Raw genomic sequence first — 25,930 nt, 5'->3', positions numbered from 1 at the left:
TTATTGCTACATGTCATAGGTGTCAGTGTGTGAAAATATGATCATATTAAAAAGCAAACCAAAAACAGTATTCAATTAATTTCATTATGTTTTGGAGACTAAATATCATTAGCATAATCTGGAATTTTTCCCTCCATAATATTTCAATCATACTTATTTTATAATTCACAGATTATCTTATAGTTATTTTTAGTTGTCTTCCATTTAATGTGAATATCTTGATATTATAAATATCTGGCTCACTCAGGAACCTTTGGAGAAGTGAATGGTGTGTGAGATTTGTAGGTAGTGCTGGGGAATAAAAACTGATATTCTTAGCATTCAATGAAAGCAGCCTCCATATGGGCTACTCTGACAGCACCTTTTCCCTGTAGTTCTATTAATTAGCAAAAGATATAGTGATACTTGATTTATATGCTGCAAGACATAATTTCCAGTAAAAACAACATTGACACAGTAGATGGAAGGTTGAAAAACCACATCATTCTCCAGTACACAGCACTGAATGATCCCTTGATTGAGTCTGAATAAGATTAGATTCCAACAGGGGGAGAAGCACCACAGAATTTATCCTTTCAGCAACCTACACCACAGCATCTCTCATACCTACTGTGCCTTTGGAGAGAGCCAGCCAGAGAATAGTGTAGAGGAACCTAAATGACCCTCTTCACATAACCCTGAGAGAAACAGAATTATCATAATGTGGGTGTCTTTTTTTAAAATGTATTTCAGCACTGGAGTTTTGTTTCTGTTGTCGAGGACTGAAAGAGGCCCCACACATGCTGAGCATATGGTCCACCATAGAGACATTTTCTCAGCCCATTTGTTGATAGGACAAAAACTTGCTCTGGTCATGGGCAATGCCAAGGGGTGTGCAGTGGAGTTTTACATACTGTAAAGGAAATGAACTAGGGTTGTTCATTCTCTGAAGCATGTTTCGAGGGCAGGCTTTATCCAGAGAGTGAAACATGAGACACACTATGGTTTATATGTGGAAATATATTTTAAAAATGTTTTATGTAAGATTGCTGCTCTATCTGCAAGTTTCTTTCATGCTTCTCTCTGGAGTAATAATTCATGTTGCATAACTACTAAGGAAGTCTTTCCAGTTGCTCTTGCCATGGCCAGCAATGGAAGTTGATGTTGAACTTCTTTTTGCTGGAAATGAGCTAGGGGTCAATGCTAGATCTGAGGGCCCTTAACATCTTCTTCAGAAGATCTCGACTACAGTAACACACTGATCTCTCAAGAGCTTTGTCACACTTGCAGCTGGAAATACTTTGTAAAGGTCTCTGGGTCTCCTATATTTGACTATGCTGCAACGACAGTCACCAGAGACTGTGCTTCCCGGTGGTAGCAATGAATGTTCCCCTACAGTGAAGGAAGTTCAAGTCGACCTTTGTAGCAGCCCCTTTCACTGCTGTACGAGATGAGCATGCTCACCTAGAGCGCTGCAAACATCCCTAGTCCAGAGGCAAAAAGCAGCAGTGGCAACATGACGCTGTCCTTTTAACCCTTCACTATGGGACAACAGTTCAGGCTAAGATGATAATTTCTGTGTCTGATAGTGATCAGGATCATAGGTAATTTGCACAACAATTTTTATAAGTAGTAACTTTTGATGAAATTTTCTCTTTGTCTTTAAAATATACTAGGAAATGGGAAGAAAGGTTTTTGCATATATTTATTATTTACCAATAATTATTCACTTTAAAGGCTTTTCATAAATGGTGCCAAAGGATATAGGGTCACAAATATTAGCCTTTGTACTTATTGTCATGTTTCCTATAGTTGTTTTGTGACAAATTTTGCTTCCCTCTTTAGAAGCTGGTAAGAGACTTACAGGAACATCACCATGGTAAGAATGTGTGCATTTTACAATTAATCTGTAAAAAGTATAATGTTCAGAACCTGACATTCTCTTTGCCTCTGTGTACTCCGATTTCAGCTTCTTTATTTCTTCTATAATCACAAGCTGAACAATTATCTCCCACACAGCATGAGTTATGGACAAACATCCTTAGGAAGGGAGATGATTCAGTGGATAAAGTGCTTGCCATGAGTCTGTGAGAATGGAAGTTTGGATTCTCAGAATCCACATGAGGTCTTGAGGATCTCATGTGCATCTGAATCCTGGGGCACTTATGGTGAGGCAGGAGGTGGTGAGAGAGAATCCCCTGAAGTTTACTGGCTAGTTTGCCTGGGTTTCTTTTTCATGAAGAAGGGATTGAGCCACAAAACCAAGGTTGGAAGAATGTTGCATGCTGTTATTCTAAAGGCTCCCTGACAAGCCCTCCTTTCTTGTTCCTAGGTGTGTGAATGTGGATAATGTCAGCTCTACCTCCTCTGTGAAGGTAAAATTCTTCTTTGTGAATTTAATTTTCTTATGAATTTTGTTACAATTCAGCAATAGTGTAACTATCCCAGTTTTATATGGAAAGATTGCTCAAGGGAGTCCACATTGTAGATGTGGAGATTTCTACAAACTGCAAGTGAGCAGTAAGTCCTTGTGGGTAGTGGTGGTCAATAAGAGAATGGACTCAAAAGACATAGTGAGTGGAAGACTGAGCGCAGTCCTCGTACAATAGAAGATGTCTGATGTTTGACAAGTATTGTTTGCAGAAATGAGTACATGTTCGACTGATTTTAAAATGTGACTGTTACTAGACCATAATATTTCTTTTTTAAAAAATTTTTATTAGATATATTTCTTTACTTACTTTTCCAATGTTTTTCCCCTTCCTGGTTTCCGGTCCATGAGCCCCCATCCCTTCCCCCTCACCCTCTCCCATATCGGTTTTCCTGGGCTGGAGAGATGGCTCAGTGGTTAAGAGCACTGACTGAAAGAACCAAAAAAAAAAAAAAAAACCAAAAAAAAAAGGAGCACTGATTGCTCTTCCAGAGGTCTTGATGAATCCAATTCACAGCAACCACATGTTGACTGACGACCATCTATAATGAGATATGATGATCTCTCCTGGTGTGTCTGATGATAGCTACTGTATACTTATATATAATAAGTACTTCTTAGTAAGTCCAGACATTTCTATAATCCATGAATCTCCTAAGTGACTTTACCCTCAGGAAAATGCATGCAATTTTTATCTACCTTTGGACACTGCTATTTTAGGATCCTGTATGAGAGCATCTCCTTGGTTTCTCTATTTCATGTGTATTTACACTAAGGAGAAATTGTGGCTATGTAGCAGTTTGTAATATGTTCATCAAGTTTGTCTTATGAGAATAGAGCATTTTCTATTTGATTCTATGAGGGTATGTTAAAAGCTCTTCATCTAGAAAAACAACAAGTGTTTTTCCCAATTATCCAGCATTTTTAGATGCAGGGAGTCAATTACTGTATATTTCCATTTAAGTTCTTCTTTATGGATTTTAAAATAATATAAACTTATATTCTTTGTGCCACATTCAAACAGTTAAAATATTGTAGTGCTTTACTTAGATATTTCCATATCCAGTCTGAGGCTGCTTTATCACTGTGAGCTGCTCCAGGTTAAGAAACCTGTTTCTATATAACCTATAGCCCTATAGTGAGGGGCTGTGTGAATGAAGAGTGGCAATTTAATGATTTTTGAATGTGACTCAGTGGACAATTGTGTTTCTATAAAGCAGTTTCACCGGTTCTATGGTATGGACAGTGCTAGCAATTAAATTGCCATTTATTTGTAAATGAAAACTGTGCATTTTGTGATTCCCCACAATGGAAGAGGAAGACTGTTAGAAGGGGCCTCATTAATATTAATAATCATCTTAAACTAGAAGCAGAATAATTGACTGATAATGAATTAAGCTTAGTCTCAACAAGAACAAGGTCAAGTTTGTCAGTTAATGATTTTCTCTTAATCTAGGCTAGCATAAATATTTTAACTTCTTGATGGTATCCTATTAAGTTGTAAATAGGCATATAAGAAGATATTTTATATTTAATAATTTTGATTTTCATGTGTCAATATCCTGTAATTCCTAAAGAACATTGTTGATTTGAAAGCATGCATCCTAAAAGAATAGAGTTAATTTCAAGACCAAATAAAAAGTAAACTCTCTTCTCTGCATTGCAGGGAGAATCGGGAAGAAAATTCCATATAATACCTAAGAAGATCCAAAATATTTTTAGAAAATCTGGAGTTTATGTGTCTTCTCGGGTAGACCCAATTCTTGAAGTATGGGAAGAAAATACATCTGCAACAGTAATCCCCACTGATGTGAGAAGTAACCTATTTCCTTTTGTGAAGGGGAGTGATGGGTGTTTGTGCCTATGCCTTCCTAGTGCAAGTAGTGAACGAGTAGAGAAAGATCAGCCTTGAGCATTCCCTTCACACTCTCCATATCCTCACTCCTTGCCAGTCACTGCATTAGGCATTGCTTCTCAACCTTCCTAACGCTGTGACCTTTAATACAGTTCCTCATGCTGTGGTGATTCCCAACCATACAACTGTTATGTTGCTACTGCATCAGTGTCAGATTGATAATATCATCAACTGTAATGTCGTATTGGTATTTTCAGAAGGTCTTTGCCAACCTGTGTGAGACTGTTCTATGCCCTCCTCCAATAGGGTATGACAGACAGGTTGAGAATCACTGTCATAAAATGTAATAATAGTAAATTAGACTATGGAAACAGAAGAAAAAACAGAAAATGAGCATGTTTTTAACTCACTGAGGAGAAGTCATAAAAATACAGAAACCAAATAGTACATGCTCCTGGAAATAGGTACAGTCAACATGAAAGCGACCACCATAGTTGTGCTTCATTTACTTTGGATTGACTGACTTTATGTGTGTGAATGTTTTGCGTGTATTCTGTCTGTATACCATGTGCGTGTGCTTCCCACAAAAATCAGAAGAGGTCATTTCATCCTTTGTTCTTGTTGTTCCAGAATTTTGTCAACCAATATTATGTGTTTTACAAAGCAAAGCCAGGTGTCCTGGAGGAGCAATGAATGTTTTAAACTCCTCAGCCCCTTTTCCAGCACACAGATTTAATATGTTTGATAGGCAAAAAGATTAAAATTATCATAAGGGGAAATAAGAAGTCAGTCTTCTGATATTTCTTAACTTCCTGGACAGGACCTCAGCATTCTGGTTTTACCCATTGAAGTCCAAAGTACTTATAGGCGGGGTGCCCACAACAGGAGGCTGGGTATGTTGGTGTACACAGTTAATTCATGAACTCATAAATCAGGCAGGATGGTCTCTGTCAGTTCAAGGTCATTCTGTACTTAATTTATTTGGGGAGTAGGAGAATGTAAGTTGAATTGTAGGTATCAAAAGATAACTTGTATGAATCAATCTTTCCCTTCCTCTGTTTCCAGTCTCAGGTATCAAATTCAAGTTGTCAGTCAGGCTGCCAAGTAGGTTTATCACATTGGTAGTATGATTTACACTTTGGTTAGCATTAACAGACAAACAGTAGATAAACTCTGCATGTGTGTGTGGGGGGGTTATTTAACATTAACACAAATGCTAAGCAGTGCATGGGAGGATCAGACAAAGAGATGGGAGTTCATGTGATTGAACACTTGGTCACTGATGGGAGATTGTTTAACTTTCGGGGTCTGGCCTTGCTAGCAGAAGGTTTTCAGTGGTAGATTTTAATGGCTATGACTACTTGTGGTACCAGTACTGTGTTATCTGCTTCCCGGTCTACCAGCATGTGAGAACCAACAATGTACTGCCAAAAGTCAGGCCTCCCTGTTCCTTCCTTGAAATAAGTGACTGGTTTTCCCCATCAGATATTTTGTCACAGAAAGTACAGAAACAAATTCAAAAGTAACAGCCATCTTTCCTGTTTAAATCCCCTTTCAGAAGTTACAAAGCAAGCAGAAGGGTGTGTCTGCTGATCTTACACACACTACTTACTCCTTACTCCACTGCATACTGTCAACACGTAGCTAACTACCTTCCTCTAGACCTCTAATTTCATCATTAGGAAAGAGGAAGTTCAGATATAATTATTACACATAATGGAATCATTAGAAACTGTAATTTACAGAAACCAAACTCAAATGCTCTTCGTTTATGCCTAGATCAATTTGGTTTCCAATTAACTACTAGAGGTGATGAACCTGAGTAATTTTTATTCTAGGAAGAACTTAGCAAAGACATAGAACTCAGGTACTTTAATAAACAGAAATTCACTCGGCAATCACCTTCTATTGCAGTGAAAAGTCATTAGAATTTTCTAAACTAAAATTTCTAATGCAAACACATTTTATCCTAACTAGAATTTTATGATGCTATGGAATGTACAAATAATGGTGATGAATATAGTAACTAAATTTTATATGCCCATGATTAGAATACAATCCACAATATCATTACAGCAGTGGGATCTTACAGAGACAACTAAGACAAAGGTAGTTTCCATTCTTCCAAGGAATAAATGTCACTGAAGTAAAACTAAACATCATTTCTGATGTTAAATTTGAATAAAACCAAACGAACACAAGACTTCCCACAAGACTACATGGGAAATGCAGTGTAATGAGTATAAAATAAAAAAATGAAAGACCTTAGCTAGTTAATACCAGTTCTCTACCCCATGCTAGCGGAATACCAGGTATAAGTCATTATAAACAAGTACAGCCAGCAGGATTTACAATGACACAGGCACATTTCAAAGGTGATGCCTAGTTTGGCTGAAAGAAAAAGATCACATGAATGAGAAATTCACACTTACTACATTTCATTTTTATTCTAAACGGCTATACACCAATCTTTCTCCTTTTATTTTAAAAGCAGTAAATATATATACATATATATACATATATACATATACTTGCATATATATGCATGTATACACATCTTCTCACGTACACATATGTAGTTACAAATACATACATGCGTATAAGTGCACACACATGTGTATATGCATATTTGCCAGCCAGATGGTTCAATGGGGTAGTGATAAGTAGTCTGGTAACACATTGCATATGAAAACATGACTATGTGTGTAACATACCCCATGGTTTGCTATATTCAAGTCTGTCTTTCTCAGGAAATCCAAGGAACTTAAATTCTCTCATGATCCATTTTAATAGTGTGAACACTAAGAGGAAATGCATGCTTCTTCAACATTATTCTTTGATCAACAGTGCTCCTTCACCTGTTCTGTTGAATCTTCTCTGTGATATATTGCTTGTTGATGCAGAGAATGTTTGACGTGTCAGTTTTGCAAGTAAGAAACGTAAATCATCCTCAAACCTGGCACTGAAAGTCAAAAGTAGACTGCCATGTTATGGGTTTCCCTGAGGTGTAAGGAAGAACAAACATGTGAAGATCTTATTTCTTATGCAGTATGAGTCAATGAGGCTTCCCATTTACAATGCAGCATCAAACCCATTCACAAGCCCAACTTCCTGAATTTATCTATTTAAATCAACGAGTGTTCCGGGCATCCTATCTAAGCTAGCTTTATGGAATTTGATAACACATTTTGTGACCAAATCCCCTGGGTAACACCACTTCACAGCTTTGAATGAATCCTTCAGACTCTGTTAAATACACTCTTATTGTAACTAGCTGATGCTTATGTTAGTCACTTTCTATAGTTGTAAAAAATATCATGGGAAAGAAAATGTTTAGAAGAAAGAGATGGTGTGAAGTGGGTCTCTTGGTTAGATTGGATACAGAAATCACCATCATGATTCAGGCAGACAAGCATGACGATGAAGCAGCAGCTGAGAGATCACATCTTGACCTACACAGGAAAGAGAGAACTTAGTGGAAATGACACCAGTCTATTGAAATCTTTTTTTTTTATTAACTTGAGTATTTCTTATTTACATTTCGAATGTTATTCCCTTTCCTGGTTTCTAGGCCAACATCCCCCTAATCCCTCCCCCTCCCCTTCTTTATGGGTGTTCCCCTCCCCATCCTCCCCCCATTGCTGCCCTCCTCCCAACAATCACGTTCACTGGGGGTTCAGTCTTAGCAGGACCCAGGGCTTCCCCTTCCACTGGTGATCTTACTAGAATATTTATTGCTACCTATGAGGTCAGAGTCCAGGGTCAGTCCATGTATAGTCTTTAGGTAGTGGCTTAGTCCCTGGAAGCTCTGGTTGCTTGGCATTGTTGTTCATAAGGGGTCTCGAGCTCCTTCGAGCTCTTCGAGTTCTTTCTCTGATTCCTTCAATGGGGGTCCCGTTCTCAGTTCAGTGGTTTGCTGCTGGCATTCGCCTCTGTATTTGCTGTATTCTGGCTGTGTCTCTCAGGAGAGATCTACATCCATATCCTGACGGCATGCACTTCATCGCTTTATCCATATTGTCTAATTGGGTGGCTGTATATGATTGGGCCACATGTGGGGCAGGCTCTGAATGGGTGTTCCTTCTGTGTCTGTTTTAATCTTTGCCTCTCTATTCCCTGCCAAGGGTATTCTTGTTCCCCTTTTAAAGAAGGAGTGCAGCATTCACATTTTGATCATCCGTCTTGAGTTTCATTTGTTCTATGCATCTAGGGTAATTCAAGCATTTGGGCTAATAGCCACTTATCAATGAGTGCATACCATGTGTGTTTTTCTGTGATTGGGTTGCCTCACTCAGGATGATATTTTCCAGTTGCAGCCATTTGCCTACGAATTTCATAAAGTCATTGTTTTTGATAGCTGAGTAATATTCCATTGTGTAGATGTACCATATTTTCTGTATCCATTCCTCTGTTGAAGGGCATCTGGGTTCTTTCCAGCTTCTGGCTATTATAAATAAGGCTGCTATGAACATAGTGGAGCACGTGTCTTTTTTATATGTCGGGGCAACTTTTGGGTATGTGCCCAAGAGAGGTATAGCTGGATCCTCAGGCAGTTCAATGTCCAATTTTCTGAGGAACCTCCAGACTGATTTCCAGAATGGTTGCACCAGTCTGCTTTCCCACCAACAATGGAGGAGTGTTCCTCTTTCTCCACATCCTCGCCAGCATTTGCTGTCACCTGAGTTTTTGATCTTAGCCATTCTCACTGGTGTGAGGTGAAATCTCAGGGTTGTTTTGATTTGCATTTCCATTATGACTAAAGATGTTGAACATTACTTTAGATGTTTCTCAGCCATTTCGCCTTCCTCAGCTGTGAATTCTTTGTTTAGCTCTGAACCCCATTTTTTAATAGGGTTATTTGTCTCGCTGCAGTCTAACTTCTTGAGTTCTTTGTATATTTTGGATATAAGGCCTCTATCTGTTGTAGGATTGGTAAAGATCTTTTCCCAATCTGTTGGTGGCCGTTTTGTCCTACCCACAGTGTCCTTTGCCTTACAGAAGCTTTGCAGTTTTATGAGATCCCATTTGTCGATTCTTGATCTTAGAGCATAAGCCATTGGTGTTTTGTTCAGGAAATTTTTTCCAGTGCCCATGTGTTCCAGATGCTTCCCTAGTTTTTCTTCTATTAGTTTGAGTGTATCTGGTTTGATGTGGAGGTCCTTGATCCACTTGGACTTAAGCTTTGTACAGGGTGATAAGCATGGATCGATCTGCATTCTTCTACATGTTGACCTCCAGTTGAACCAGCACCATTTGCTGAAAATGCTATCTTTTTTCCATTGGATGGTTTTGGCTCCTTTGTCAAAAATCAAGTGCCCATAGGTGTGTGGGTTCATTTCTGGGTCTTCAATTCTGTTTCATTGGTCTATCTGTCTGTCTCTGTTCCAATACCATGCAGTTTTTATCATTATTGCTCTGTAATAGTGCTTGAGTTCAGGGATAGTGATTCCTCCTGAAGTCCTTTTATTGTTGAGGATAGTTTTAGCTATCTTGGGCTTTTTGTTGATGAATTTGCAAATTGTTCTTTCTAACTCTTTGAAGAACTGGATTGGTATTTTGATGGGGATTGCATTGAATCTGTAGATTGCTTTCGGTAAGATGGCCATTTTTACTATATTAATCCTGCCAATCCATGAGCATGGAAGATCTTTCCATCTTCTGAGGTCTTCTTCAATTTCTTTCTTCAGAGTCTTGAAGTTCTTATTGTACAGATCTTTTACTTGCTTGGATAAAGTCACACCGAGGTACTTTATATTATTTGGATCTATTATGAAGGGTGTTATTTCCCTAATTTCTTTCTCAGCTTTTTCTCTTTTGTGTAGAGGAAGGCTACTGATTTATTTGAGTTAATTTTATACCCAACCACTTTGCTGAAGTTGTTTATCAGCTTTAGTAGTTCTCTGGTGGAACTTTTGGGATCACTTAAATGTACTATCATATCATCTGCAAATAGTGATATTTTGACTTCTTCTTTTCCCATCTGTATCCCCTTGACCTCCATTTGTTGTCTGATTGCTCTGGCTAGAACTTCAAGAACTATATTGAATAAGTAGGGAGAGAGTGGGCAGCCTTGTCTAGTCCCTGATTTTAGTGGGATTGCTTCAAGTTTCTCTCCATATTGTTTAATGTTAGCAACTGGTTTGCTCTATATGGCTTTTACTATGTTTAGGTATGGGCCTTGAATTCCTATTCTTTCCAGGACTTTTATCATGAAGTGGTGTTGAATTTTGTCAAATGCTTTCTCAGCATCTAATGAAATGATCATGTGGTTCTGTTCTTTCAGTTTGTTTATATAATGGATCACGTTGATGGTTTTCCGTATATTAAACTATCCCTGCATGCCTGGGATGAAGCCTACTTGATCATGGTGGATGATTGTTTTGATGTGCTCTTGGATTTGGTTTGCCAGATATTTATTGAGTATTCTTGTGTCGATATTCATAAGGGAAATTGTTCTGAGGTTCTCTTTCTTTGTTGGGTCTTTGTGTGGTTTAGGTATAAGAGTAATTGTGGCTTCATAGAAGGAATTCGGTAGTGCTCCGTTTGTTTCATTTTTGTGGAATAGTTTGGAGAATATTGGTATGAGGTCTTCTATGAAGGTCTGATAGAATTCTGCACTGAATCCGTCTGGACCTGGGCCCTTTTTGGTTGGGAGACCTTTAATGACTGCTTCCATTTCCTTAGGAGTTATGGGGTTGTTTATCTGGTTTATATGTTCCTGATTTAACTTTGGTACCTGGTATCTGTCTAGGAAATTGTCCATTTCCTGCAGATTTTCAAGTTTTGTTGAATACAGGCTTTTATACTAAGATCTGATGATTTTTTGAATTTCGTCTGAATCTGTAGTTATGTCTCCCTTTTCATTTCTGATTTTGTTAATTTGGACACACTCTCTGTGTCCTCTAGTTAGTCTGGCTAAGGGTTTATCTATCTTAATGATTGTCTCAAAGAACCATCTCTTGGTTCTGTTGATTCTTTCTATGGTCCATTTGTTTCTACTTGGCTGATTTCAGCTCTGAGTTTGATTATTTCCTGCATTCTACTCCTCCTGGGTGTGTTTGCTTCTTTTTGTTCTAGAGCGTTTAGGGGTGTTGTCAAGCTGCTGACATATGCTCTTTCCTGTTTCTTTCTGCAGGCACTCAGCGTTATGAGTTTCCTCATAGCACAGCTTTCATTGTGTCCCATAAGTTTGGGTATGTTGTACCTTCGTTTTCATTAAATTCTAAGCAATCTTTAATTTCTTTCTTTATTTCTTCCTTGACCTGGTTATCATTGAATAGAGCATTGTTTTATTTCCACGTATATGTGGACATTCTTCCATTATTGTTATTGAAGACCAACTTTAGGCCATGGTGGTCTGATAAGATGCATGGGATTATTTCTATCTTTCTGTACCTGTTGAGGCCCGTTTTTTGACCAATTATATGGTCAATTTTGGAGAAAGTACCATGAGGAGCTGAGAAGAGGGTATATCCTTTTGCTTTAGGATAGAATGTTCTATAAATATCCGTTAAGTCCATTTGGCTCATGAATTCTCTTAATCTGTCTAGGTCTCTGTTTAATTTCTATTTCCATGATCTGTCCATTGATGAGAGTGGGGTGTTGAAATCTCCTACCATCATTGTGTGAGGTGCAATGTGCGTTTTGAGCTTTAGTAAGGTTTCTTTTATGTATGTAGGTGCCCTTGTATTTGGGGCATAGATATTTAGGATTGAGAGTTCATCTTGGTGGATTTTTCCTTTGATGAATATAAAGTGTCCTTCCTTATCTTTTTTGATGACTTTTGGTTGAAAATTGATTTTATTTGACATTAGAATGGCTACTCCAGCTTGCTTCTTCTGACCATTTGCTTGGAAAGTTGTTTTCCAGCCTTTCACTCTGAGGTAGTGTCTGTCTTTGTCTCTGAGGTGTGTTTCCTGTAGGCAGCAGAATGCAGGGTCCTCGTTGCGTATCCAGTTTGTTAATCTATGTCTTTTCATTGGGGAGTTGAGGCCATTGATGTTGAGAGATATTAAGGAATAGTGATTATTGCTTCCTGTTATATTCATATTTGGATATGAGGTTATGTTTGTGCGCTTTTCTTCTCTTTGTTTTGTTGCCAAGACGATTAGTTTCTTGCTTCGTCTAGGGTATCTCTTGCCTCCTTATGTTGGGCTTTACCATTTATTATCCTTTGTAGTGCTGGATTTGTAGAAAGATATTGTGTAAATTTGGTTTTGTCCTGGAATATCTTGGTTTCTTCATCTATGTTAATTGAGAGTTTTGCAGGATGCAGTAACCTGAGCTGGCATTTGTGTTCTCTTAGGTTCTGTATGACATCTGTCCAGGATCTTCTGGATTTTATAGTTAATGGCGAAAAGTCTGTATGATTCTGATAGGTCTGCCTTTATGTTACTTGATCTTTTTCCCTTACTGCTTTTAATATTCTTTCTTTATTTTGTGCGTTTGGTGTTTTGACTATTATGTGACGGGAGCTGTTTCTTTTCTGGTCCAATCTATTTGGAGTTCTGTAGGCTTCTTGTATGCTTATGGGTATCTCTTTCTTTAGGTTAGGGAAGATTTCTTCTATGATTTTGTTGAAGATATTTACTGGTCCTTTGAGCTGGGAGTCTTCACTCTCTTCTATACCTATTATCCTTAGGTTTGATCTTCTCATTGAGTCCTGGATTTCCTGTATGTTTTGGACCAGTAGCTTTTTCCGCTTTACATTATCTTTGACTGTTGAGTTGATGATTTCTATGGAATCTTCTGCTCCTGAGATTCTCTCTTCCATATCTTGTATTCTGTTGGTGAAGCTCGTATCTACAGCTCCTTGTCTCTTCTTTAGGTTTTGTATTTCCAGGGTTGTTTCCATGTGTTCTTTCTTGATTGCTTCTATTTCCATTTTCAATTCCTTCAACTGTTTGATTGTGTTTTCCTGGAATTCTTTCAGGGATTTTTGTGACTCCTCTCTATGGGCTTCTACTTGTTTATTTATGTTTTCCTGGAATTCTTTCAGGGATTTTTGCGATTCCTCTCTGTCGGCTTCTACTTGTTCTCTAAGGGAGTTATTCATGTCTTTCTGGAAGTTCTCCAGCATCATGATCAAATATGATTTTGAAACTAGATCTTGCTTTTCTTGTGTGTTTGGATATTTTGTGTTTGCTTTGGTGGGAGAATTGGGCTCCGATGATGCCATGTAGTCTTGGTTTCTGTTGCTTGGGTTCCTGTGCTTGCCTCTCGCCATCAGATTATCTCTAGTGTTACTTTGTTCTGCTATTTCTGACAGTGGCTAGACTGTCCTATATGCCTGTTTTTCAGGAGTGCTGTAGACCTGTTTTCCTGTTTTCTTTCAGCCAGTTATGGGAACAGAGTGTTCTGCTTTGGGGCGTGTAGTTTTTTCCTATCTACAGGTCTTCAGCTGTTCCTGTGGGCCTGTGCCCTGAATTCACCAGGCAGGTCACTTGGAGCAGAAAAGTTGGTCTTACCTGTGATCCGGAGGCTCAAGGTTGCTCATGGGGTGTTGCTTATGAGCTCTCCGAGGCGGCAGCCACCAGGAAATTCTGAGCCGCCCTTTCCGGGAGCTTCTGTGCATCAGGGTTCCAGATGGCCTTTGGTGTTTTCCTCTGGAGTCAGTAATGTGTGCAGAGTGCAGTCTCTTCTGGTTTCCCAGGCATGTCTGCCTCTCTGAAGGTTTAGCTCTCCCTCCCACAGGATTTGGGTGTAGAGAACTGTTTATATGGTCAGTCCCTTCAGGTTCTGGCGGTGTCTCAGATGCCAAAAGAAAGCACTATTGTTCTACTCTGTTTCCAGCTCTGTCTCTTTATTGAAATCTTAAACCTCATCCTGGCAACAGTTTTACTACAAAACAGCCCCACCACCTACTCCTATTGAAAATAATTCAGCGCTCTGCACAGCAAGCATAATGTGAGCCTATGGGGCTGTTGACATTCAAGCCACCACAGAGGTGCTGGATGAGGTCTTAATATACATCCTGTAAGTGTAGCAATAGTCATGATGTTACAGAATAGTTGACGATACTGTGCCCTCCTCCCAGATTGCGTTGTTTACTTATAAACAAATTTCTACTAATTGCTGTGGTTCAGCCTTTGCACAGACCTTTAATCTCTCAAACTGGAATGTAGACATTTCCTTAGTACCCACCCTTAATGCTAAGTAATCAATGTAACCTTAGTTTATAGAATGAAGCACCTCGTTTAAACGTGATGCTTAATTGCATGAAAGAGAAGGTGATTATCCAGAGAAAGATTTGGTATAAAGAATATTCCCATCTCTCTCACGAAGGAATAAGAAAAGTGGCTACTTGAGGGGTAGTGCAGCAGAAAGTACAAAAAGACGGGGGGAGAGAGAGAGAGAGAGAGAGAGAGAGAGGAAGGAGGGAGGAGGAAGGGAGGGGCGGAGGGAGGGAGGTGGCCTTTTTACTTGGAGAGTTTTAGAGAGAAACAGTGCAGAATGAACCATAGAATATGAAGGAAAGAGAATATTACAAAATCACTATTTAGAGGAAGAGTAGAGCAAAACATCAGAGGCCAAGAGTCACATTTTGTCCTTTCTATTTATATATTTCCATCTTACAAGGAAAAATGACTTCAGGTAGCAAAGAGCAGAAGAAATCTAAGTATAAACCTAAAGAGATCCACAGTAAAGACTTTGAAAAACTCTGGGCCAATTACTCAAGCAGACAGGAAGCAGACTTCACTGAATGTCACTGAATGTCGTGCTAACTTTCGACAGAATACACAAATAGTTTGGGGACTATGAATCCAGGTTCTGACATTATCAGAAGGGTGATAGAATGAATAAAATCAGTAAATTTTCAATCAAAAGTATCACTGCTAATTTTCGTTTTAGGATGAAAAATATGAAACAGATAATTTCTATGCGGTGTCTTCTGAGCATAGAAATTCTATTCCTAAGGCTACTGCTGATCGTGAAGCTTCCACCTCTACTGCTGACAGCCTGGATGCTGCCGAGCCTGACCCAACAAATTCTACAAATGCTACTGACTGTCTGGCTGCTCTTGAGCGTGAGCTGACTAATTCCAACAACACTGCTGACTGTCTGGCTGACCTTGAGCCTGATCCGACTATTTCTACCAATGCCGCTGACTTTCAGGCTGCTGTTGCACCAGAGCCAACTATGTCCACCCACCCTGCTGACTGTCTGCCTGATGTGGAACCAGAGCCAACTATGTCCACCCACCCTGCTGACACTCTGGCTGCTCTTGAGCCTGAGCTGACTACTTTCAACAACACTGCTGACTGTCTGGCTGACCTTGAGCCTGAGCCAAACATGTCCACCCACCCTGCTGATAGTCTGCCTGATGTGGAACCAGAGCCAACTATGTCCACCCACCCTGCTGACACTCTGGCTGCTCTTGAGCCTGAACTGACTAATTCCAACAACACTGCTGACTGTCTGGCTGACCTTGAGCCTGATCCGACGATTTCTACCAATGCCGCTGACTTTCAGGCTGCTGTTGCACCAGAGCCAACTATGTCCACCCACCCTGCTGACTGTCTGCCTGATGTGGAACCAGAGCCAACTATGACCACCCACCCTGCTGACACTCTGGCTGCTCTTGAGCCTGAGCTGACTACTTTCAACAACACTGCTGACTGTCTGGCTGACCTTGAGCCTGAGCCAAACATGTCCACCCACCCTGCTGACAGTCTGCCTGATGTGGAACCAGAGCCAACTATGTCCACCCACCCTGCTGACACTCTGGCTGCTCTTGAGCCTGAGCTGACCAATTTCAACAACACTGCTGACTGTCTGGCTGACCTTGAGCCTGATCCGACTATTTCTACCAATGCCGCTGACTTTCAGGCTGCTGTTGCACCAGAGCCAACTATGTCCACCTACCCTGCTGACTGTCTGCCAGATGTGGAACCAGAGCCAACTATGTCCACCCACCCTGCTGACACTCTGGCTGCTCTTGAGCCTGAGCTGACTAATTCCAACAACACTGCTCACTGTCTGGCTGACCTTGAGCCTGATCCGACGATTTCTACCAATGCCGCTGACTTTCAGGCTGCTGTTGCACCAGAGCCTGCTATGTCCACCTACCCTGCTGACTGTCTGCCAGATGTGGAACCAGAGCCAACTATGTCCACCCACCCTGCTGACACTCTGGCTGCTCTTGAGCCTGAGCTGACTAATTCCAACAACACTGCTGACTGTCTGGCTGACCTTGAGCCTGATCCGACGATTTCTACCAATGCCGCTGACTTTCAGGCTGCTGTTGCACCAGAGCCTGCTATGTCCACCAACCCTGCTGACAGTATGGCAGCTGTTGAGCCTGAGCCGACTATGTCCACCCACCCTGCTGACATTCTGACTGCTGATGAGCCTGAACATAATAATTCTACCAAAGCTGCTGACTGTCTGGCTGACCTTGAGCCTGAGCCAAACATGTCCACCCACCCTGCTGACAGTCTGCCTGATGTGGAACCAGAGCCAACTATGTCCACCCACCCTGCTGACACTCTGGCTGCTCTTGAGCTTGAGCTGACCAATTTCAACAACACTGCTGACTGTCTGGCTGACCTTGAGCCTGATCCGACTATTTCTACCAATGCCGCTGACTTTCAGGCTGCTGTTGCACCAGAGCCAACTATGTCCACCCACCCTGCTGACTGTCTGCCTGATGTGGAACCAGAGCCAACTATGTCCACCCACCCTGCTGACACTCTGGCTGCTCTTGAGCCTGAGCTGACTAATTCCAACAACACTGCTGACTGTCTGGCTGACCTTGAGCCTGATCCGACTATTTCTACCAATGCCGCTGACTGTCGGGCTGCTGTTGCACCAGAGCCCGCTATGTCCACCAACCCTGCTGACAGTATGGCAGCTGTTGAGCCTGAGCCGACTATGTCCACCCACCCTGCTGACATTCTGACTGCTGACGAGCCTGAACATAATACTTCTACCAAAGCTGCTGACTGTCGGGCTGACCTTGAGCCTGAGCCAAACATGTCCACCCACCCTGCTGACAGTCTGCCTGATGTGGAACCAGAGCCAACTATGTCCACCCACCCTGCTGACACTCTGGCTGCTCTTGAGCCTGAGCTGACCAATTTCAACAACACTGCTGACTGTCTGGCTGACCTTGAGCCTGATCCGACTATTTCTACCAATGCCGCTGACTTTCAGGCTGCTGTTGCACCAGAGCCAACTATGTCCACCTACCCTGCTGACTGTCTGCCAGATGTGGAACCAGAGCCAACTATGTCCACCCACCCTGCTGACACTCTGGCTGCTCTTGAGCCTGAGCTGACTAATTTCAACAACACTGCTGACTGTCTGGCTGACCTTGAGCCTGATCCGACTATTTCTACCAATGCCGCTGACTGTCGGGCTGCTGTTGCACCAGAGCCCGCTATGTCCACCGACCCTGCTGACAGTATGGCAGCTGTTGAGCCTGAGCCGACTATGTCCACCCACCCTGCTGACATTCTGACTGCTGACGAGCCTGCACATAATACTTGTACCAAAGCTGCTGACTGTCTGGCTGACCTTGAGCCTGAGCCAAACATGTCCACCCACCCTGCTGACAGTCTGCCTGATGTGGAACCAGAGCCAACTATGTCCAAGCACCCTGCTGACACACTGGCTGCTCTTGAGCCTGAGTCGACTAAATCCTCCAATGCTGCTGACTGTCTGGCCTATGTTGAGCCAGAGCCAGCTATGTCCACCCACCGTGCCGACAGTCTGGCTGCTCTTGAGCATGAGCTGTCTCATGCCAACAAAGATGCTGACTGTCTGGCTTCTCTCAAGGCTGAGCTGATTAATTCCACCAATGCTACTGATTGTCTGGCTTCTGTTGGGACTGAGACAACCATGTCCACCCAGCCTACTGACAATTTGGCAGCTGTTGAGCCTGAACATAATTCCACCAATACTGCTGACGGTAAGGACTCTGTTGAACAAGAGCCATCTAAGCCCACCTACCGTGCCGACAGTCTGGCTGCTCTTGAGCATGAGCTGACTAATTCCAACAACACTGCTGACTGTCTGGCTTCTCAGAAGGCTGAGTCAATTGATTCTACCAATGCTACTGATTGTTTGGCTTCTGTTGGGACTGAGACAACTATGTCCACCCACCCGGCTGACAATATGGCTACTGATGAGCTTGAGGCTACACATTCCACCAATGCTGCTTACTTTCTGGCGGCTCTTGAGCCCCAGTCGACTAATTCCTCCAATGCTGCTGATATTCTGGCTTCTGTTGGGTCTGAGACAACCATGTCTACCCACCTTGCTGATATTCCTATTGCTCATGAGCCTGACTATAATGATTCTACCAATGCTGCTGACAGTCTGGACTCCGTTGAGCCAGAGCCAGCTATGTCCACCCACCGTGCCAACAGTCTGGCTGCTCTTGAGCATGAGCTGTCTCATGTCAACAAAGATGCTGACTGTCTGGCTTCTCTCAAGGCTGAGCTGATTAATTCCATCAATGCTACTGATTGTCTGGCTTCTGTTGGGACTGAGACAACCATGTCCACCCAGCCTACTGACAGTTTGGCAGCTGTTGAGCCTGAACATAATTCCACCAATGCTGCTGACGGTCTGGACTCTGTTGAACAAGAGCCAGCTAAGCCCACCCACCATGCCGACAGTCTGGCTGCTCTTGAGCATGAGCTGACTAATTCCAACAACACTGCTGACTGTCTGGCTTCTCAGAAGGCTGAGTCAATTGATTCTACCAATGCTTCTGATTGTTTGGCTTCTGTTGGGACTGAGACAACTATGTCCACCCACCCTGCTGACAATATGGCTACTGATGAGCTTGAGCCTACACATTCCACCAATGCTGCTTACTGTCTGGCTGCTCTTGAGCCTGAGTCGACTAAATCCTCCAGTGCTGCTGACTGCCTGGCCTATGTTGAGCCAGAGCCAGCTATGTCCACCCACCGTGCCGACAGTCTGGCTGCTCTTGAGCATGAGCTGTCTCATGCCAACAAAGATGCTGGCTGTCTGGCTTCTCTCAAGGCTGAGCTGATTAATTCCACCAATGCTACTGATTGTCTGGCTTCTGTTGGGACTGAGACAACCATGTCCACCCAGCCTGCTGACAGTTTGGCAGCTGTTGAGCCTGAGCCTACAATTTCCACCAGAGCTGCTGATTTTCTGGCTACTGTTCTGCCAGAGCTAACTAGGTCAAACCACCCTGCTGACTGTCTGGACTCTGTTCAGCCTGAGTCATCTATGTCCACACACCCTGCTGATAATATGGCTACTGATGAGCTTGAGCCTACAAATTCGACCAACGCTGCTTACTGTCTGGCTGCTCTTGAGCCTGAGTCGACTAAATCCTCCAATGCTGCTGACTGTCTGGCCTATGTTGAGCCAGAGCCAGGTATGTCCACCCACCGTGCCGACAGTCTGGCTGCTCTTGAGCATGAGCTGTCTCATGCCAACAAAGATGCTGACTGTCTGCCTTCTCTCAAGACTGAGCTGATTAATTCCATCAATGCTACTGATTTTCTGGCTTCTTTTGGGACTGAGACAACCATGTCCACCCAGCCTACTGACAGTGTGGCAGCTGTTGAGCCTGAACATGATAGTTCCACCAATGCTGCTGATGGTCTGGGCTCTGTTGAACAAGAGCCAGCTAATCCCACCCACCGTTCCAACAGTCTGGCTGCTCTTGAGCATGAGCTGACTAATTCCAACAACACTGCTGACTGTCTGGCTTCTCAGAAGGCTGAGTCAATTGATTCTACCAATGCTACTGATTGTTTGGCTTCTGTTGGGACTGAGACAACTATGTCCACCCACCCTGCTGACAATATGGCTACGGATGAGCTTGAGCCTACACATTCCACCAATGCTGCTTACTTTCTGGCCGCTCTTGAGCCCCAGTCGACTAATTCCTCCAATACTGCTGATATTCTGGCTTCTGTTGGGTCTGAGACAACCATGTCTACCCACCTTGCTGATATTCCTATTGCTCATGAGCCTGACTATAATGATTCTACCAATGCTGCTGACAGTCTGGACTCCGTTGAGCCAGAGCCAGCTATGTCCACCCACCATGCCGACAGTCTGGCTGCTCTTGAGCATGAGCTGTCTCATGCCAACAAAGCTGCTGACTGTCTGGCTTCTCTCAAGGCTGAGCCAACCATGTCCACCCAGCCTGCTGACAGTTCGGCAGCTGTTGAGCCTGAGCCTACAATTTCCACCAGAGCTGCTGATTTTCTGGCTACTGTTCTGCCAGAGCTAACTAGGTCAAACCACCCTGCTTACTGTCTGGACTCTGTTCAGCCTGAGTCATCTATGTCCACACACCCTGCTGATAATATGGCTACTGATGAGCTTGAGCCTACAAATTCGACCAACGCTGCTTACTGTCTGGCTGCTCTTGAGCCTAAGTCGACTAAATCCTCCAATTCTGCTGACTGTCTGGCCTATGTTGAGCCAGAGCCAGGTATGTCCACCCACCGTGCCGACAGTCTGGCTGCTCTTGAGCATGAGCTGTCTCATGTCAACAAAGATGCTGACTGTCTGGCTTCTCTCAAGGCTGAGCTGATTAATTCCATCAATGCTACTGATTGTCTGGCTTCTGTTGGGACTGAGACAACCATGTCCACCCAGCCTACTGACAGTTTGGCAGCTGTTGAGCCTGAACATAATTCCACCAATGCTGCTGACGGTCTGGACTCTGTTGAACAAGAGCCAGCTAAGCCCACCCACCGTGCCGACAGTCTGGCTGCTCTTGAGCATGAGCTGACTAATTCCAACAACACTGCTGACTGTCTGGCTTCTCAGAAGGCTGAGTCAATTGATTCTACCAATGCTTCTGATTGTTTGGCTTCTGTTGGGACTGAGACAACTATGTCCACCCACCCTGCTGACAATATGGCTACTGATGAGCTTGAGCCTACACATTCCACCAATGCTGCTTACTGTCTGGCTGCTCTTGAGCCTGAGTCGACTAAATCCTCCAGTGCTGCTGACTGCCTGGCCTATGTTGAGCCAGAGCCAGCTATGTCCACCCACCGTGCCGACAGTCTGGCTGCTCTTGAGCATGAGCTGTCTCATGCCAACAAAGATGCTGGCTGTCTGGCTTCTCTCAAGGCTGAGCTGATTAATTCCACCAATGCTACTGATTGTCTGGCTTCTGTTGGGACTGAGACAACCATGTCCACCCAGCCTGCTGACAGTTTGGCAGCTGTTGAGCCTGAGCCTACAATTTCCACCAGAGCTGCTGATTTTCTGGCTACTGTTCTGCCAGAGCTAACTAGGTCAAACCACCCTGCTTACTGTCTGGACTCTGTTCAGCCTGAGTCATCTATGTCCACACACCCTGCTGATAATATGGCTACTGATGAGCTTGAGCCTACAAATTCGACCAACGCTGCTTACTGTCTGGCTGCTCTTGAGCCTGAGTCGACTAAATCCTCCAATGCTGCTGACTGTCTGGCCTATGTTGAGCCAGAGCCAGGTATGTCCACCCACCGTGCCGACAGTCTGGCTGCTCTTGAGCATGAGCTGTCTCATGCCAACAAAGATGCTGACTGTCTGCCTTCTCTCAAGACTGAGCTGATTAATTCCATCAATGCTACTGATTTTCTGGCTTCTTTTGGGACTGAGACAACCATGTCCACCCAGCCTACTGACAGTGTGGCAGCTGTTGAGCCTGAACATGATAGTTCCACCAATGCTGCTGATGGTCTGGGCTCTGTTGAACAAGAGCCAGCTAATCCCACCCACCGTTCCAACAGTCTGGCTGCTCTTGAGCATGAGCTGACTAATTCCAACAACACTGCTGACTGTCTGGCTTCTCAGAAGGCTGAGTCAATTGATTCTACCAATGCTACTGATTGTTTGGCTTCTGTTGGGACTGAGACAACTATGTCCACCCACCCTGCTGACAATATGGCTACGGATGAGCTTGAGCCTACACATTCCACCAATGCTGCTTACTTTCTGGCCGCTCTTGAGCCCCAGTCGACTAATTCCTCCAATACTGCTGATATTCTGGCTTCTGTTGGGTCTGAGACAACCATGTCTACCCACCTTGCTGATATTCCTATTGCTCATGAGCCTGACTATAATGATTCTACCAATGCTGCTGACAGTCTGGACTCCGTTGAGCCAGAGCCAGCTATGTCCACCCACCATGCCGACAGTCTGGCTGCTCTTGAGCATGAGCTGTCTCATGCCAACAAAGCTGCTGACTGTCTGGCTTCTCTCAAGGCTGAGCCAACCATGTCCACCCAGCCTGCTGACAGTTCGGCAGCTGTTGAGCCTGAGCCTACAATTTCCACCAGAGCTGCTGATTTTCTGGCTACTGTTCTGCCAGAGCTAACTAGGTCAAACCACCCTGCTTACTGTCTGGACTCTGTTCAGCCTGAGTCATCTATGTCCACACACCCTGCTGATAATATGGCTACTGATGAGCTTGAGCCTACAAATTCGACCAACGCTGCTTACTGTCTGGCTGCTCTTGAGCCTAAGTCGACTAAATCCTCCAATTCTGCTGACTGTCTGGCCTATGTTGAGCCAGAGCCAGGTATGTCCACCCACCGTGCCGACAGTCTGGCTGCTCTTGAGCATGAGCTGTCTCATGTCAACAAAGATGCTGACTGTCTGGCTTCTCTCAAGGCTGAGCTGATTAATTCCATCAATGCTACTGATTGTCTGGCTTCTGTTGGGACTGAGACAACCATGTCCACCCAGCCTACTGACAGTTTGGCAGCTGTTGAGCCTGAACATAATTCCACCAATGCTGCTGACGGTCTGGACTCTGTTGAACAAGAGCCAGCTAAGCCCACCCACCGTGCCGACAGTCTGGCTGCTCTTGAGCATGAGCTGACTAATTCCAACAACACTGCTGACTGTCTGGCTTCTCAGAAGGCTGAGTCAATTGATTCTACCAATGCTTCTGATTGTTTGGCTTCTGTTGGGACTGAGACAACTATGTCCACCCACCCTGCTGACAATATGGCTACTGATGAGCTTGAGCCTACACATTCCACCAATGCTGCTTACTGTCTGGCTGCTCTTGAGCCTGAGTCGACTAAATCCTCCAGTGCTGCTGACTGCCTGGCCTATGTTGAGCCAGAGCCAGCTATGTCCACCCACCGTGCCGACAGTCTGGCTGCTCTTGAGCATGAGCTGTCTCATGCCAACAAAGATGCTGGCTGTCTGGCTTCTCTCAAGGCTGAGCTGATTAATTCCACCAATGCTACTGATTGTCTGGCTTCTGTTGGGACTGAGACAACCATGTCCACCCAGCCTGCTGACAGTTTGGCAGCTGTTGAGCCTGAACATAATAATTCTACCAATGCTGCTGACGGTCTGGACTCTATTGAACAAGAGCCAGCTATGCCCACCCCCCGTTCCGACAGTCTGGCTGCTCTTGAGCATGAGCTGTCTCATGCCAATAAAGCTGCTGACTGTTTGGCTTCTCTCAAGGCTGAGCCAACCATGTCCACCCAGCCTGCTGACACTTTGGCATCTGTTGAGCCTGAGCCTACTTTTTCCACCAAAGCTGCTGATTGTCTGGCTACTGTTCAGCCTGAGCTAACTAGGTCAAACCACCCTGCTGACTGTCTGGATTCTGTTCAGCCTGAGTCATCTATGTCCCCACACCCTGCTGACAGTTTGGTAGCTATTGAGCCTGAACTGACTAATTCCACCAAAGCTGCTGACTGTCTGGACTCTGCTGAGCCAGAGCCAACTATGGCCACCCACCATGCTGACATTCTGACTGCTGTTGAGCCTGAACATACTAATTGCTCCAGTACTGCTGACTGTCTGCCTGCTGTTCAGCCTGAGTCCAGTATGTTCACCCACCCTGCTGACAGTATGGCTGCTATTGATGCTGAGCCTACAGATCCTGCCATTGTTGCTGACTGTCTGGCTGCTCTTGAACCTCGGCTGTCTGTTACATGTGCTGCTGACAGTAGTGTGTTAGTTGAGAGTCATGACTCAGGACCAGCTAGTCACATTGGATTGGATTATGTAGTTGATTTACCTCTTTACAAGGAGAGTACAAGGTACAAACCCCATGCTGACCCAGAGCCCACTCCTGGTTCCTGCACTTGTTATTCCCTTGACTCCATTCAAATGACTAACCTGACTCTTTTGATATCCCTTAGTGAAGAAGAAATATTTGATTCTGCTACTTCAGATGAGGAATCTTCTTTTACTCCTGACGTAGAAGAAGGTCTGCCTGCTACTCAGGGTGCTGAGGATATTTTTCATGCTTCCGCACGAGCTGAACCAATAAACCACAGCTTGATCCTTCTCAGGGAGAGTGGATATCTTCGGGCAACAGAGATACCACGCATACCTTTTTTGCTCTTCATATGGCTTATATCCTCACTCTTATCCATCATAACATGGATGAAAATCCAAATTCAACAAGCATGGCATGAAGAAAATGGCCAAGGAGCTCCCACTAAGAAGAGAGTCGGACCAGGTAAGTTAAACTAAAATAGTAGCTTAAAATAGATTAAGATTGTTTTACTAGAAACCTAGGTCTCTTTTGTTAATAAATTTCATACTTCTATAGGGCTATTTACGCATAACCTAGAACCTGAAAACTTTATTTTTTCTCAATTTATAGAAAATAATTTTCATAATGTAACAAATCCAGTTTAGAGAAATACAACTGACCAGGTAATATTTTTTCCTACTTGGATGTTTCCTATTCTAGAATGAGGAGATTATTGTCACTTCCAGTGAAAACATGTGTTTCCTGAATGACTAAGCCGGGAAAACTTCCTGTTAAATGTTATTGTCTATTTATCACTGTCATTCTGAACTCTGACTTCTGAAGTTAGCATAGCCTTTGACTGCAACATTCCAAAAGAAGCAACTTCTGAGATTAAAAATAACAAGAGAAGCATCCACCTTCTCACTGTTTCTCTCTACATTGATATGTCTACATTGATATCTACATGAATATGACACTGATGTTGTTGATGCTGGGCATGACAATATCACCAGAGATGTGCCTGATGATACTGTTAATAATTCTTCTTTTTCTTCTAGTGGCTGCGGCTCCTGATCCCTAGACCCTTGATGCTCCTCCAGGATCGATTGGAATATCAAAACACAGTCTGTGTGGGAGAATTGATCATATATATAAATTTTAAAATAAAATGTTCAGTCTGATTGTAGACTGAAGTAAAAATTGATTGTTTCATTGGAGTCTCAGTTGTGCCATGTGATGCTTCCTGGAAACTTTTTTCAATTATTTTCAATTTTAATATTTTCAATTTTAATATTTACTTATTTACTTTACATCCTGCTCACTGCCCCCTCCCTGTCAGCCTCTCCCATAATTGTTCCCTTGTGCCCCACTCTCCTTCTCCTCTCAGTGGGTAGGGGCCATTTGGTTATCTTCCCACCCTGGAACATGAAGTCTCTGTGAGACTAATCCCTTCCTCTCCCACTGAGTCAGAGGACACAATCTAGCTAGAAGAACCTATTCTGCATACAGGCAACATCCTTTAGGATAACCCATGCTGTAATTGTTTGGGACTCACACAAAGATCAAGCTGCACATCTCCTACCTATGTGTGTGGAGGCTTAGGACCAGCCTCTGTATGTTCTTTGGTTGGTGGTTCAGTCTCTAAGAGCCCTAAGAGTCCAGGTCAGGTGATTTGGTTAGTCTTCCTGTGGCGTTCTTATCGTCTGAGGGA

General features: G+C 43.4%; 1 protein-coding gene across 2 annotated transcripts in view; it reads left to right on the top strand.

Moving 5' to 3' along the window:
• LOC148000499 (uncharacterized) overlaps window positions 1–25,423 on the top strand; it is a 51,894-nt gene extending 26,471 nt beyond the window's left edge. Inside the window, exons 8-13 of one of the 2 annotated variants that reach the window (XM_087589415.1) lie at window positions 1,825–1,858; window positions 2,312–2,354; window positions 4,077–4,205; window positions 15,117–24,277; window positions 24,380–24,702; window positions 25,278–25,423. In XM_087589415.1, the coding sequence (XP_087445541.1) occupies window positions 1,825–1,858; window positions 2,312–2,354; window positions 4,077–4,205; window positions 15,117–24,277; window positions 24,380–24,702; window positions 25,278–25,300 (9,713 nt within the window). In that variant the 3' untranslated portion in view covers window positions 25,301–25,423. Of the gene's footprint in view, window positions 1–1,824; window positions 1,859–2,311; window positions 2,355–4,076; window positions 4,206–15,116; window positions 24,278–24,379; window positions 24,703–25,277 lie in introns of those variants that run through there. The other variant, XM_087589416.1, reaches the window with a different exon arrangement.
• Window positions 25,424–25,930: the final 507 nt, after the last annotated feature.

This window comes from Rattus norvegicus, chromosome 16, assembly GCF_021556685.1.
Source record: "Rattus norvegicus strain SHRSP/BbbUtx chromosome 16, alternate assembly SHRSP_T2T, whole genome shotgun sequence".
In the NCBI taxonomy this organism is placed as follows: Eukaryota; Metazoa; Chordata; class Mammalia; order Rodentia; family Muridae; genus Rattus; species Rattus norvegicus.
Note: the sequence above shows the minus strand (reverse complement) of the source record. Positions and strands in the feature narration are given on the sequence as shown.